At 39.9% G+C, this 13876-nt stretch overlaps 1 protein-coding gene across 4 annotated transcripts; it reads right to left on the reverse strand.

Annotated features, from left to right (window-relative positions):
• Nucleotides 1-2127: 2127 nt before the first annotated feature.
• LOC139934654 (TBC1 domain family member 20-like) lies at nucleotides 2128-13426 on the reverse strand. Of its 4 annotated transcripts, XM_071928983.1 has the most exons (11): nucleotides 13249-13426; nucleotides 11864-12063; nucleotides 11298-11483; nucleotides 10679-10756; nucleotides 9420-9514; nucleotides 8808-8899; nucleotides 8098-8199; nucleotides 7325-7466; nucleotides 6101-6124; nucleotides 5770-5930; nucleotides 2128-5099 (listed from the first exon to the last, which is right to left on the reverse strand). In XM_071928983.1, the coding sequence occupies exons 2-11, from the start codon at nucleotides 11991-11993 to the stop codon at nucleotides 4874-4876; spliced, it is 1236 nt and encodes a 411-aa protein (XP_071785084.1). In that variant the 5' UTR covers nucleotides 11994-12063; nucleotides 13249-13426; the 3' UTR covers nucleotides 2128-4873. The 4 variants fall into 4 exon arrangements, with proteins under 4 accessions (XP_071785084.1, XP_071785083.1, XP_071785082.1 ...); XM_071928982.1 differs by lacking the exon at nucleotides 6101-6124 and having other exon boundaries at nucleotides 5770-5954; nucleotides 13321-13426; XM_071928981.1 differs by lacking the exon at nucleotides 6101-6124 and having other exon boundaries at nucleotides 5770-5954; nucleotides 13267-13426.
• Nucleotides 13427-13876: the final 450 nt, after the last annotated feature.

Consider the following 13876-nt stretch of genomic DNA (forward strand, 5'->3'; position numbering starts at 1 on the left):
GAGAAATCACCTCTTTCTCAAAAACTATGTAACTTCAGAAGGAGCCGATTCCCACAATGTTTCATACTGTCATCAGCTCTCCAATGCTAGTTACCAAGTCAGTTTTTAAGTTGATATTTGTCTTTAGTAATTACCAAATGTGTACTCTTCCCTTTAAAGAATGATTTAATGACAAATTTAATAGAGGTATTTTTCTTTATCGTCTTTTTATTCTGTCACCAAGAAAGCCAAATGCTGAAAACAATAATTTGCAAACTAGGTAACATAATGTATGAATGCAAAGTTATTGTTTAAACTCTTTTATATAATAATATTTACCCTGAACCATTGCACAATGATTTTTAATTATACACAACAAAAATGTATTCGTCTTCGCTTATTTAAACATAAAGAATTTGAACAAATGAAATAATTGCGTCGGGGATAAAGAATATCTTATTTGATTCGGACCCTTGACCGTTATTTAAAGCAGATGCTACGGGTGCGTTCGTTTAGCTTCCCTGGGTCGACCCCGCAGTGCTCACTCGGGTGAGCCCCTGGCAAGAGCTAATCGAACGCTATTCAATTGTACTGGGGTCGACCCAGGGAAGCTAAACGAACGCACCCATAAATAACAAAATATCAACATGTATACATGTACATGTACTGCCATTCGTGAGTTAGATTTTTAGAAATGTCTAACGGATACAGTAACTTGATTGGTGAAAAAGTAACTTGCGCTAAATTTGGATTCACCATTGTACAGACGGTGTTTGTGTGTTAGGGTAAACAGCTTTATGAAATAGAAATTCTGCAAAGGGATGCTTCTCAAATATTTTATGAAATTGGGCCCAGATGTTTAAAGGCAGTGGACACTTGGTAATCATTCAAAATAATTATTAGCTTAAAACCTTACTTGGTGACAAGTAATGGGGAGAGGTTGATGGTATAAAACGTTATGAGAAACGGCTCCCTTTGAAGTGTCATAGTTTTTGAGAGAGAAGTAATTTTCCACGAATTTGATTTCAAGACCTCAGATAGAATTTGAGGTCTCAAAATCAATCATCTAAACGCACACAACTTCCTGTGACAAGGGTGTTATTTTCTTTCATTATTATCTCGCAACTTCAGCGACCAATTTTCACAGGTTTTTTATTTTACGCAATTATGTTGAGATACACCGAGTGAGAAGACTGGTCTTTGACATTTACCAATAGTGTCCACTGTCTTTAAAGCAGTCACTTGTGACCAAGCAAGTCATGGCCGAGCGGTTAAGAGCACTGAATTCTAACTCTGGTGTTTCTGATCAGCAGAGTGTGGGTTCGAATCCCCAGCCGTGACACATCGTGTCCTTAAGCAAGACAGTTTACCATTGCTTCTTCGTTCGGATGGGATGTAAAGCCGTTGGTCCCATGTGTTGTGTAACGCATGTAAAAACACCCAGTGCACTTATCGAAAAAGAGAAGGGGTTCGCCCCGATGTTCCTGGTTGCGGCTGCTTAATGCGCCGTAGCATCTTGTAAACCCTTATAAGTGCTACGTAATTTGGTCTCGGAATTCATCACTGCAATAACCTATCTTTCTGAAGTTTGTATACACTCAGCGCCTTGAGTACCTTTTTTGGTAGATACGTGCGCTATATAAGACTTCGATATTATTATTAATATTATTATTATTCAATTTAACTCACAAATGGCTCATTAAACGGCAAGCAATAATGGTGACCGAATCACATTTCAGGAATAACTATAGCATAATAAATTTGACACAAGGGATCCGGGCCCAAATTTCATGGCTCTGTTGACTGCTGGATGTTGCGCTTGCAACCACCATTTTTAACTGACGGGACAAATGCTGAATTTCTGCACTAGCTATGTAAGCAAAGGAAGCCTATTAAAGATGCTATGTCAGATTTTTGGCCCCAAACATTTGAATGGTATTTCAAAGAGTATCACCCGCTCTAACGAAAACAAGTTGAACTTTTACTTTTAATGGTCAGGAACCATGACAAAAATTTAAAACGTTTCTTATAAAACACATAAGAATTGGTCGCGTGACCCCGACAAAAACTAATTTTGAGCACTTTATTTCACTGCTACTAACAATTGGCAGACTTTTTCGAGCAATGGCTCAAATGAAAGCTTGTAACTTTCTCGACCCCAATCAAAATACCTATTGAATTTTGAATCACAATTTTTTGGTCAAATCGGCAAAAAATCTGACATGGCATCTTTAATGTGGACTTTGAACAGGCACAAGCAAGCAAGAAATTTTCTGCTTCTGTAAGCGCCGATTCTTTTCTTACGGTTTGCATGCAGAGCCATGAGATTGGGCTTTGTCACACTGAAATTTTAAGTACTGTTGACAGGCATACTCCTGCCCACTACCTTTTGAAATATCTCATACAAATAAAATAGTGTTCATGCCAGAAAAGGAAAATGGCAGTGGTCTTAATAATTACAGACTGTGTAGGTATCAACATGCTAATGTACAAAGTCAATCCAGTGCATTATTTATATGCAATCTCTGCTCAGAAAAATCTTTAATTAATTAAGCATTTTGGTTTGTGGTATTACCACCAGGATAATTAATAACTGCTTTGCTGAGGAGGTTTATAAGAACCGTCCTTTTAAAGATGTTAAATTTGCATCTGGGATAAAATTTTGGTTTTTACCCATGATAAAGAATATTCATTTTGGTTTTTACCCATATACATGTACAACGATGTGTCTTGAAAGAACTGTCCTGCTATTAATCTATTGCTGCTGAGAATATTGTAGTCTTGATTGGCAACGCTGTTATTTGTACTAGTCACCAGTAGAGGGCGCAATGTAAACCGACTTGGAAATTGGCTTGGAGGGACTGGGCAAGTCTAAGATCTGTATCTTTTGATTTTGATCATATCTTCTGTTTGTATTCTGTTGTGTTTTTCTAAAGAGCGCTTAGGGACATCTTTTACAACTATGTGTTATGCGCTATATAAGAATGGTTAATTATTATTATTATTTATACATGTTGCGATATCGGAAACTAAAGAGCGTCGCCAAGCAAGATTAAGTAGATTGGGAATCTCGATACAGAATTCAAATAAGAACGTTTTTTTCCCTTTTCTACTTCGTGGAAGTAGGAACAAAACAGCACGACAGGTTCTTATAACAGGCATGTGAGTTACTACCCATGAAAAAAGAGGAAAAGATAAAACCAGGCAAGAAAAAAAAGAGGAAAAGATAATATTCCTATCATTTTGTACACAGAAAGTGTAGAAAAAATATGAAAATCAAAACCAAATAAAGAGGAAATCAATGGAAAGAGGAAGTCTCACATGCATGTTATCAGTTTTAAGTAGTCTCAATCTAGTCCGCGGCAGTAGATAAATAGTACGGTAGGCCAGTTCTTATCTGGCATTTCTAAAGCATTATCCTTAGGTTTTTTGCAAACAAAGGGTGCGTTCGTTTAGCTTCCCTGGGTCGACCCCGGTCTGCACCGGTACGTTTGAGAAGCTTTGACGGGGCTCACCCGGGTCAGCCCCCAGTGCCCTGCTTGTGGAGTGGGTTACTTGGGGGTGACCTGAGGTGCATGCCATCACCACGAGAGGGCGAGTGTGATCGTTCGATTAGCTCTTGTCAGGGGCTCACCCGAGTGAGCACTGCGGGGTCGACCCAGGGAAGCTTATCGAACGCACCCATAATGTACATTGTACTCTAATGCCTCAAAAACATACAACATAAACTGACCAAAGTCATGTAGTAACCTGGGCCCAACTTCATAGAGCTGCTGAGCGCAAAACAAAAAGTTGCTTAGCATGAAATGTTTGTCTTCATAAAAACAGGATTACCAACCAAATTTCCAAGTGATTTTCAGGATAAGCAAACAACCGCTGAATACCTGTAACAAGCAATATGCAACAAATGGAAATTTGGTTGGTAGTCGTGTTTTTAGCAAGGAAGAAGTTTCATGCTAAGCGGATGTTTGTGCTAAGCACCTCTATAAAATTGGGCCCTTGGCTGTACTTGTGTCAACAGAGGAAAGAACGGAATTATGTGAAAATTTGATTTATACAATCCTCTTTTAAACTTGAATTTCTACACATCATGATGACAGTTTTAAATTCATAAAATCATACAAAAATTAAAGGAAAAAATGAATAAAAATGGAATGTTGATCGAAGAAATCTACAAGTGTGGATATCTTGTTGGAGAGTTTTCTCCTTTTTCCCCCATTTTGTTTGTCAGAAAAAGGAAAATCTCAGTTTAAAATTTTGTCGGATTTATGTGCCCAGGGGTGGATTTTACAATGAGTAAGGATCAGTCTTATCTCGAGTTAGGACGAGTTACTCGCCGACACAGGACACTATTGGTAATTGTCAAAGACCAGTCTTCTCACTTGGTGTATCTCAACTTAGGAATAAAATAACAAACCTGTGAACATTTGAGCTCATTGGACGTCGAAGTTGCAAGATAAAAATGCAAGAAAAAACACCCTTGTCACACGAAATCAAAATCAAGTTCGTGGAAAATTACTCCTTTCTCAAAAAATTCAGAGGGAGCCATTTCTCACAATGTTTTATACTATCTGCATTACTCGTTTTCGTGGAAAATTACTTCTTTCTCAAAAACTTCAGAGGGAGCCATTTCTCACAATGATTTATACTATCTCCATTACTCGTCACAAAGTAAGGTTTGTATGCTAATAATTATTTTGAGTAATTACCAATAGTGTCCACTGCCTTTAAGCTTTTAATAACTCCTACTGGACTAGTCCTATCCATCCCAGGTCTAGGTTGTACATAAATAGTTATGAAAATGAAAATTGTGTCTACCATTTTCAAAACACAAAGTTTCTCTGGGCACCAAAAGCGTTTTAACGCTCCAGCAGGACCAAAGTGAAATTTTGTATCACCAGTATTCCCCGGCTGTGTTGAGTATAGCTAACGCAACTGCACCTATGCCAGCCGATAGTGCCCATACCGTTACTTTTAGAACAATACTACCTCGGCTTTGATGCTCCGGACTTGATGACGTCGCAGCTCCGTTCAGTCGGGACGTCATCTTTTGAAGAACCTTGTCCGGTCTCTGATACAGTGTCTCCAACTCAAAGTCATTGTGTTTAGACATACTCGTACTGTGAAAGAAACAACAACATGGGGTGTCATGGCCGAGTTGTTAAGAGCATCAAATTCAAGTTCTGGTGGTTAAGTCATCACGAGGTGGGTTCGCTTCCCGGTCATGACATTTGGTGTCATTAAGTAAGACACTTTCCTGTAAATGCATCTCTTCATCAAGTGGTAAATGGGTACCTGTGAGGGCAGATTGATTGATTTAGCTTAGTGTGCTACATACTTGGCAGCACAGGCTGTTTACTCCCCAGGGAGCTGAGAGGGTTTGAGGAATGTAATAGAAGGCCCTGTGAAGGCCCTGTGACCAGGAGTTAAAAATGTATGAGAGCCATAAGCGCCATCTGTGTTTTAGCTGGGCCAATAAATTATTAATGTAATGTTTTACTCAGATGTTTGATTGATTAATTTTAAGTAACTGTTCTCCTCCCTATAAGAGTGTATAGTACTTCTCCCTCTCCGTTTTTCTGTGTAAGATTTAGCCCATTTTAAATAGTAATGTAATGTTTTACTCCAAATTTGTAACTATGTAACTGTTCATGTAGTTCTGCTGCTGGCAGCGAATTGAATAGATTTTTAATAAACCATTGAATGAAATGAAATGCATTTGCTGTTAATGCTTAGCAAGATTTTAAAGGCTAAGCAATAATTAGAAGCTCTATAACGATTGTGATTTACCTTAGTTTGTACTGTAGTCTAGCCTCCCTGGCCATCTCCTTGGGTGGGTATTGCACAAATAGATCCCCCGCCTGGCTCACTAGATGTTCCATGGGTAGATCACCGGGGATTTTCGACAAGAGACTGTGGACATAGGCCATATCACACTCGCAGGCTAGTACCTCTTCCTGGCGATGAAGTACTATCTGTTGAATAAGAATGGAAAGAAGGTATCTATAATATAAATAAAAAATATAATAATAAGACTTGTAATGCGCACACATCCACCCTGCTGGTTGTCCTAAGACAAGAGACTGTGGACATAGGCCATATCACACTAACAAGATAGTACCTCTTCCTGGCGGTGAAGTACTATCTATCGAATAAAAATGGAAAGGATCAGAGACTGGGACTACAGGAATTTGTGCTCGAAATCTCCTTTACTCAGAGTTATTTTGGAGTTTCTGACTCTCAAATTTCATTAGTTTGTTGTACAAACAATGAGTATGAGAGATTGATAATCTGACAGCAGTGTTTATAAAAAGTATTTGTCATAATATTGTAGGCAAGTCTGAAATTCAAGCATACCATGGCCGGACGGCCATGGTTTTCACGGTTTTAGAAATTCCTTTAATTTCCACCTGTAACATCATATTATTGTTCCATTACTTTGCATGAATGGCAAGATGGACATGTGTTTAACAATATCGTGCCATTCCTGCAAAATAATGGAGTGCTGGCACAATATAATAGACCTTTATCAAATTGAAACCATCTTGATTTCCCCCATTGATATCAATGCTACCAAACCGAAGCTTGAAGAACAAAATAGTATGGTTCCAGTTTTCATCATGGTTATTGGCATTTATTATTGTTATCCGATACAAGGAACATGAACAAGATGGGAGGCAGCATGAAAAAGTTCTATGACATCGAAGGTGGAGGTTAAGTGGCATGATGCCCTCCGTGCACGAGCCATTTGTGGGTGTACAAATGACATGAACCAAGGGGCATTAAAATTTAAATAGTTTCTCCAAAAGAAAACAAGAAAGCCCAGGTTATTTTATTAGAGTATTTGTTGTCTTTACGTTGTTTATATTAGCCAGAGTTTCGTTTTGACAACGATGTTAAAGGCAGTGGACACTATTGGTAATTCCTCAAAATAATTATTAGCATAAAACCAGACTTGGTAACGAGTAATGGGGAGAGGTTGATGGTATAAAACATTGAGAGAAACGGCTCCCTCTGAAGTGGCGTAAAAGTAGTTTTCGAGAAAGAAGTAATTTTCCACGAATTTGATTTCGAGACCTCAGATTTAGAAATTGAGGTCTTGAAATCAAGCATCTGTGACAAGGGTGTTTTTTCTCAAATTTTCACAGGTTGGTTATTTTATGTATATGTTGAGATACACATAGAAGTGAGAAGGCTGGTCTTTGACAATTACCAATCGTATCAACTGTTTTTAATAAAAGAGAAACAAACATTTTTGAGGCTCTGAAACGTTCCTAACAGTGGTTCCATGCAGAAGCTCGGTAAAGATTTGTTCAATACCAAGGTGAAGTGGATAAACACTTACTGCAGCAGCTAGATAGACTGGCATTAATGGATGACAGGCTAGGAAGAAATCATACAGCCTGACGACACTGCGGAAATCATTCAGGACATGCCCATACCAAGTGATCAGCCAGGCTAGCGCAAATACTGTGCCGACCTCTGACCTACAAATAAAGTCAAAGAATTTGGTATTAGAATGGAACTTCATAGTGGTTCAGCTATCTTTATGACAATAATAATTACTACTCTTTGCGTTATCGTTTAATCTTTCTCAGCTCCCTTGGGAGTATACAACACTGAGGTGACGTGGCGCTCCAAAGGCTTTTTCAAACACAATATAAACCTCTACACTCGCATGTACCCATTTATACCTCTGGGTGAAAAAAGCCATTACAGTAAACACATCTTGCTCAATGACACAATATTTCACATGACTGGGGTTCGAACCCGCACCCCAATGACTTAACCTCCCGGTCCATTTTCATGGTTCTGTATGCGCAGAGGTCTGTGCTTATGACACAATATGACTGGGATTCGAAACAGCATCCCAATGACTTAACCTCCCGGTCCTATTGCATGGTTCTGCTTAGCGTAGAGGTCTGTGCTTATAACCCGTAGATCAATCTGCTTAAACCATAAAAACCATGACATGCAACAACATCATTGAGTAAAAATTAAATTTGTCTTTGAACGTTGCACCGGGCACCACAGCAAAAGCACAGGGCACCATGGCAATTGCTGTGGGCGATGTGGGTTAATTCGAGGTTTGCCTTTACGGAGGCGATCATCACTTACGCTTGCATGAAATCATGGAGTTCTGGGTTGGCTTTTTTGATGATTGGCAAGAGGTAGTTTAACATGTGCCTCGTCCTGTCCATGTTGGCATCCATGAAATCCCTGGCCACAAAATTAAAAAAAATACAACACATATAAATAATTTTTTTAAAATGAGTGAAGGATTTTATAAGTGCAAAAAATTTGGGTGACTCGATCGACTGAAAAAAAAACACCTCACTCACAAGTGTCCAAATTGAAAAGTCCAAATTGAAAAGTTTTATGTTTTGAAAAGACTTTAGTGAAGCACGCCCTGGCAAAGTTTGCAACCATTGATACATCATTATGTTTAATAGACAAATAATTGGAGGGACAGCCAGGCCTGTATGCTTCATTTTTTAAAAGGGCAAGGGCACCAAGGCAATGACCAGGGGGCATCGCCTCCTTTGCCTCCATGAAGTATTAGACCTGTCGTCGATTTCACCAAACTCTTCCTAACTTAGGATTAATCTTAAGGACTTAGGACGAGTTCAGTTCCGTATCCAAAGACGTTAGGACGCATTGAACCCATTCTAAGTTAGGACGGGTTACTCGTCCTAACTCGAGATAGGATTAATCCTAGCGTTTCGTAAAATCGGCTGCAGGACAGTGCCCCCCCCCCTTCTCAAGACTTTTAGGTGAAGGGGAACAAAAACAAACCATGACCGATAAGTGCATGCCTGTAGAATTACCTTAAATGATGAGTTGATAATTTATCTACCAGAGCAAATGAAGCTTCTTTACCGACCACCAGGAGAAAGGTCACGCATATATCGTGGTAACCCTACACAGGCAAAACAAAGCGAGATCTCAGTTTTAAGTCCATTTCATACTCTGATTAATAAGAATAACATAAAATTTATAAGGCGCACAGTGTCTGGAATGGTACTATTCAAAGGCGCCGGAAGCTAGCAAGCTCACAAATTGAACAGATGAGTCTTGAGGTTGTGTTTGAATGTAGACAGATCAGGTGTGTCCAGAGACGCAGTGCGCAGCTGGAAAAGGCACGGTCTCCTTAACTTGCCAGACGAGTTTTGGGAACCAAAGAGTATGTGTGAGGATTAGTTAGTGGTGGATTAATTACTAGCGGAGCAATTGCATTTAACTTTCCAAAAAGACAAACAAAGCTTCCTGTGTTTGGATTAATAAACAACTTAAAAATTAATTACAAATGGATTTGTAGATAAGCTACCACTGACTTTATGACCATAGTCTTCGAAACCACCGGATTAATCACCACAATATTGTGGATTAACTAACTGTTGATTTAACTACCCATGTGTAAACTAGCGATGGATTATTACCTGATAATAATGTAGCTGATCATTCTTAATAAGTACCCTGACAATGACGTCAACAAGTTGACCTTGTAATTTTTCGCGTTGATCATCGCGCATACCTGGTAAGAGGAAAACAAGAAAACACAGTCAGATCTTTAATAGTAAAAACAATAATGGATTCTTTGGGTGGCACGGTTGGCTTGTGCGTAAAGCGCTCGCCTCTCACCAAGGCAACACCAAGGTGACCCCGGTTCGATTCCCGGTCGGGGCCACATGTGAGTTGAGTTCTGCGTTGGTTCTCTGCTGTGCCACGAGGGTTTTCCAGACTATTCGGTTTTCCTCCCTCAAGAAAAAATCAAACACTTTCGATCTTGGCTGTGCTCCGAGGTCATAATGGGTTGATGTTGCTGGAAGCTGAATGCGCCCTTGCATGCCTGCTTCTCGAACACGTTGTAGCCGCGTCCTTCGCAATTCAGCTCTCAGCTGCGAGTAAGGACGATTAGCCCCCCAAATTATTATTATTATTATATAGCGCGCAAAACCGTTGCTCAGTGCGTTTAAAGGAACACGTTGCCTTGGATCGGCTGAGTTGGTCTTTGAAAAGCGTTTGAAACCGTTTTTAATAAAATGCATATGGGTAGAAAGATGTTTTAAAAGTGAATACAATGATCCACACAAACATGCCTCGAAATTGCGTGGTTTTCCTTTTACCTCGTCGACTAACACGTCGGCCATTTATGGGAGTCAAATTTTTGACTCCCATAAATGGCCGACCGTGTTAGTTTGCACAGTAAAAGGAAAACCACGCAATTTCGAAGCAAACTTGTGTGGATCATTGTATTCTACTTTTAAAACATCTTTCCAACCATATGCATTCTATAAAAAACGGTTACTAAACGCTTTTTATAGACCAACTCGTCCGATCATAGGCAACGTGTTCCTTTAATGCGCTATAACACCTGCAAGGTATGTAGGGCTAAGTTTGAATTATGTAATTTACTCCTTTTACATGGCACCATGTAATGGTTTACAAGGTGCTGTGGTGAAAGGCTGCCAATCAAACCAGGAACACCGGGGTGAACCCCTTCTCTTTTACTATAAGTGCACTGGGTTGTTTTACACGCGTTACACAACACACACTCGGGACCAACAGCTTTACGTCCAAGGGTCAATACCGGGACACAAACCCACACTCTGCTGATCAGATACAGCAGAGCTTGAGTTCGCGCTCTTAACCGCTCTTAAAGACTATTGGATGGTTAGACAGTAAGAGTTCACATTACCTTTTGGAAACCGTTTCAGTGATCTGTTCACATCCAACACAACTTGATGATAGTCTCTGTGCGCTTCTAAATTTACTCCTGCAAATGAACAAATCGCAAAAAAGAAAACCATTGACTCAAACCATTCATTTCATCACAATATTTGTACAAGTTATCCTGATTCACTTTTTTTTCTTTCCAACTTTAGCCTTTTTCACACTGTTTCTTTTACCCGCGTGGAATACAGCCCTGTGGAGGCCCGGGGTCCCAGGACTTTTCTTACCCCATTGTTACCCCAGTGCACTTTCACACTGTGTCCACATGGTTCCGGTTGCATGTTTTTCAAGAATACCCAGGGTTTTACCACTTACCCCTACTCCAAGGCAGGGGTGGCTATTCTGCCGGGGCAGATAGGGAGAAGACCAGGGTGGATTTCACTAGTCTTATCTCGAGTTAGGATGAGTTACTAGTCCTAAGTAGTCCTAAGTTAGGACTAGTCCTAACTCTTTGTTAAATCGACCCAAGGGGTAAAATGATCACAGTATGAAAAGGCCGACCGTTTAAATTGAGTAGAGAAATGCGAAAAGAGCTTTTGACATTTTCTGTAGTTTGGAAGTAAAAGTATAAAAGTAATTTGTACCTTTTTTGTAAGGTACATCAAACAGGTTGACATTGAGGAGTTTAGGCCAGGCTTTCCTTCGGACATCATCTGTCAGTAGACCTCCTTTACTGATGGCTAGTTTGCGTAGTGCTGCGACATCCACTGGATCAGCAGTTAAAGCCTTGTGAATTGTGGCTAGCTTGACTTTCCGCTCAGATTCTGTCCCTGAAGGATAAATAATTGAAACTTTTAAAGGCTACTTTAAAAAAAAAAGTTTGTTGAGCCCACGCGTGGTTTGCCATTTTGAGAGTCAATCTGCGTGTAAAAACAGGCCTCGAAATCCATGGCACCCTGTGCTTTTGCCTTGGTGCCCTCTCTACAAGGATCCAAATACAAATTTACTTTGGTTCTTATTATATAGAGTGCCCCACTTTAGTTCAAGGCCTGTTAAAGTGTGGCGCCTGTGTAACTTTCACAGTGCTACAGTGCCTAAAATGCGTACCACACAGTAACAAAGAGGAAAATCTTAAACAAAATTTTCATTTGAAACACAAGATTGGTCAATTATCAGTTCTTTACTCGGTGATTCAGAGAGGATTACGTACCTTGCGGCGGGCAGTGCAGTGCCTGTACTGAGTTCAGGGTTCCCTTGGAAGGGGAAGGTGACGGTGAAGGGGTACCCTTCCTACTGCGGTCTTGACTCCCACCTCGATGAGGCTTTCTCCTTAGACTCATAGCGCCGGTTATTGAGCATCAGACTAATCATTTGAGAAACCGTCTATAGGTCATTGGTGAGGAGGCAGGCCTGAAAAATAAAACTGTCCCAAGTTAAAATGGAAAACATAGTTTGCACACTTTATTTTGGGAGGCAAGTGAATAAACGGCACCCACTCTACACCCACTACTCTTTTTAATTTATTAGGCAGTGGAATAACCAGACGGCGTAGCCATCCTCATTTATTTACTGTACAAATCAGGATCAAACTTCAACCTCAGGAAGTTCTGGTTTAGCCAGAGAGTGGTAAATTACTAGAATATTCTCCAACTTTCAAGGGACATGTGGACAAGTTCCTAAAGAATGTTGGGGGGGGGGCTCTACAAGCTCATCTTAGCTGTCTGCCATAGCCCCACTTATGTGGCCAAGGCTAGCTGAATCCTTTCAGCTAGCCTTGGCCACACAAATGGGGCTACTGTCTGCCCCAGTAACCAGAACCACCGTCTCCTCCCCTGTTGTGTGATGGCATTGGTAGATTCAAGCAAGTCAAGCAAGTAAGTCAGTTACATAGTAAATAGATTAACATAGATTTGTACCAAAAATCAATCATTTTATAAATGTTTGAGCATAACCAACGACAGGAAACTTTGTTCTCAGCATGATTAAGACTGATGAAAATACAGACCGTGAGTTAACTGAATAGCTTCTGTCACCGGTGCAGCTTGCACAATTTTGCGGTAAACAGGAATAAAAGTTTGGGACCGAAAACATATGCGGGTCGATTACGTATGAGTGACGCTACGATAGTACTTACTAATTACTTAGCACTGCGCTAGTTATCATAGAGTTGGTCAGTTTGGTGGTCATTATCTTATCTGCTTATCTTACCTGAAAAGAGTTGTACCATTACTACTTATGTTTTATCAAAAAGGAACGAAATCCTTCTTCCCATGATGCATGATGCACTATTTGCGGTATACATGTGTATAATTGGCTCCAGTTTACTTCTGAAAATGTTGGTTGGACTTTTCATTTAGAATTAGAGTGTGTAATTGAAATTACAATTGGCCTATTGCATAACAATTTATAATCATTGGTTTCGTATCTTGGTATTCGCAGCTAAATTCTGAGTAGGTATAACATAATAACTTCAAGATATAAACATGTGAAGTAATACAAAAATATAAGTAAACATGGATGGAAAATCATAAAATGTAGACGAGTTAAAAATATTTTTTTGTAAATAAAAGAAACATTTATTTTTACAATTTTTACCAATCGTTTGGCGCTTACTCTCTGTATATTGCAATAACTTTGTTGGGAAAATGTCCGGGAGTCCGTACGTACTTTTGAAATGAAGCTGTACCCTTGTGAAAAGGATGAAACTTTACCGTATTGATTGTTGTTTAGCTTACCGACCGGCGAATGATTGATTAATATGTACTGTCACCGATCGTTCGGTGGATGAAAGAGTCGAGTGTAAATGTAACACAGCGCCCTCCATTGTCGATTTGAAGTAAAGGTTTGAGGCTCAACCTCGTCCTCATGGTTTACTTGAGTTCAAACATGTTTACAATAATTATTGTTACGTCGTCACTGCTCGACACACCCCCTGTGGACGAGGTTGGTGAGAGCCCTTGTAGGCCAAATCCATAGAGCTATATAATCATAGAATTTTGCTAACACCTTGCTAAGCAAAACAAGTAGGTTACCAGTCACAAATTGTACAGGTGACATGGTACTTCGGCAATTGATAATACCCATAAAAACTAAATAAAAAGGAGGCCTAACTTTTATACAGGGCTAGACCTGGTAACTGGGGCGCTGTACTCCCCGCCCCCCCCCCCCCCCCTCGCATGAATATGCATTCATCACAATACAATAATCAAGGTCACATAACTGT

This window comes from Asterias amurensis, chromosome 3 (genome assembly GCF_032118995.1).
Source record: "Asterias amurensis chromosome 3, ASM3211899v1".
NCBI classification, from domain to species: Eukaryota; Metazoa; Echinodermata; class Asteroidea; order Forcipulatida; family Asteriidae; genus Asterias; species Asterias amurensis.

What these genes read in the sequence shown, in the direction of transcription:
- LOC139934654 (XM_071928982.1), bottom strand. Translation starts at nt 11,993, where the DNA reads ATGAGTCTAAGGAGAAAGCCTCATCGAGGTGGGAGTCAAGACCGCAGT. An exon ending in CTCCATGATTTCATGCAAGC is followed by an intron (nt 7,467 to 8,097) that starts GTAAGTGATGAT and finishes CTTTATTTGTAG; the next exon opens with GTCAGAGGTCGGCACAGTAT. An exon ending in AGACTACAGTACAAACTAAG is followed by an intron (nt 5,100 to 5,769) that starts GTAAATCACAAT and finishes TTTCTTTCACAG; the next exon opens with TACGAGTATGTCTAAACACA.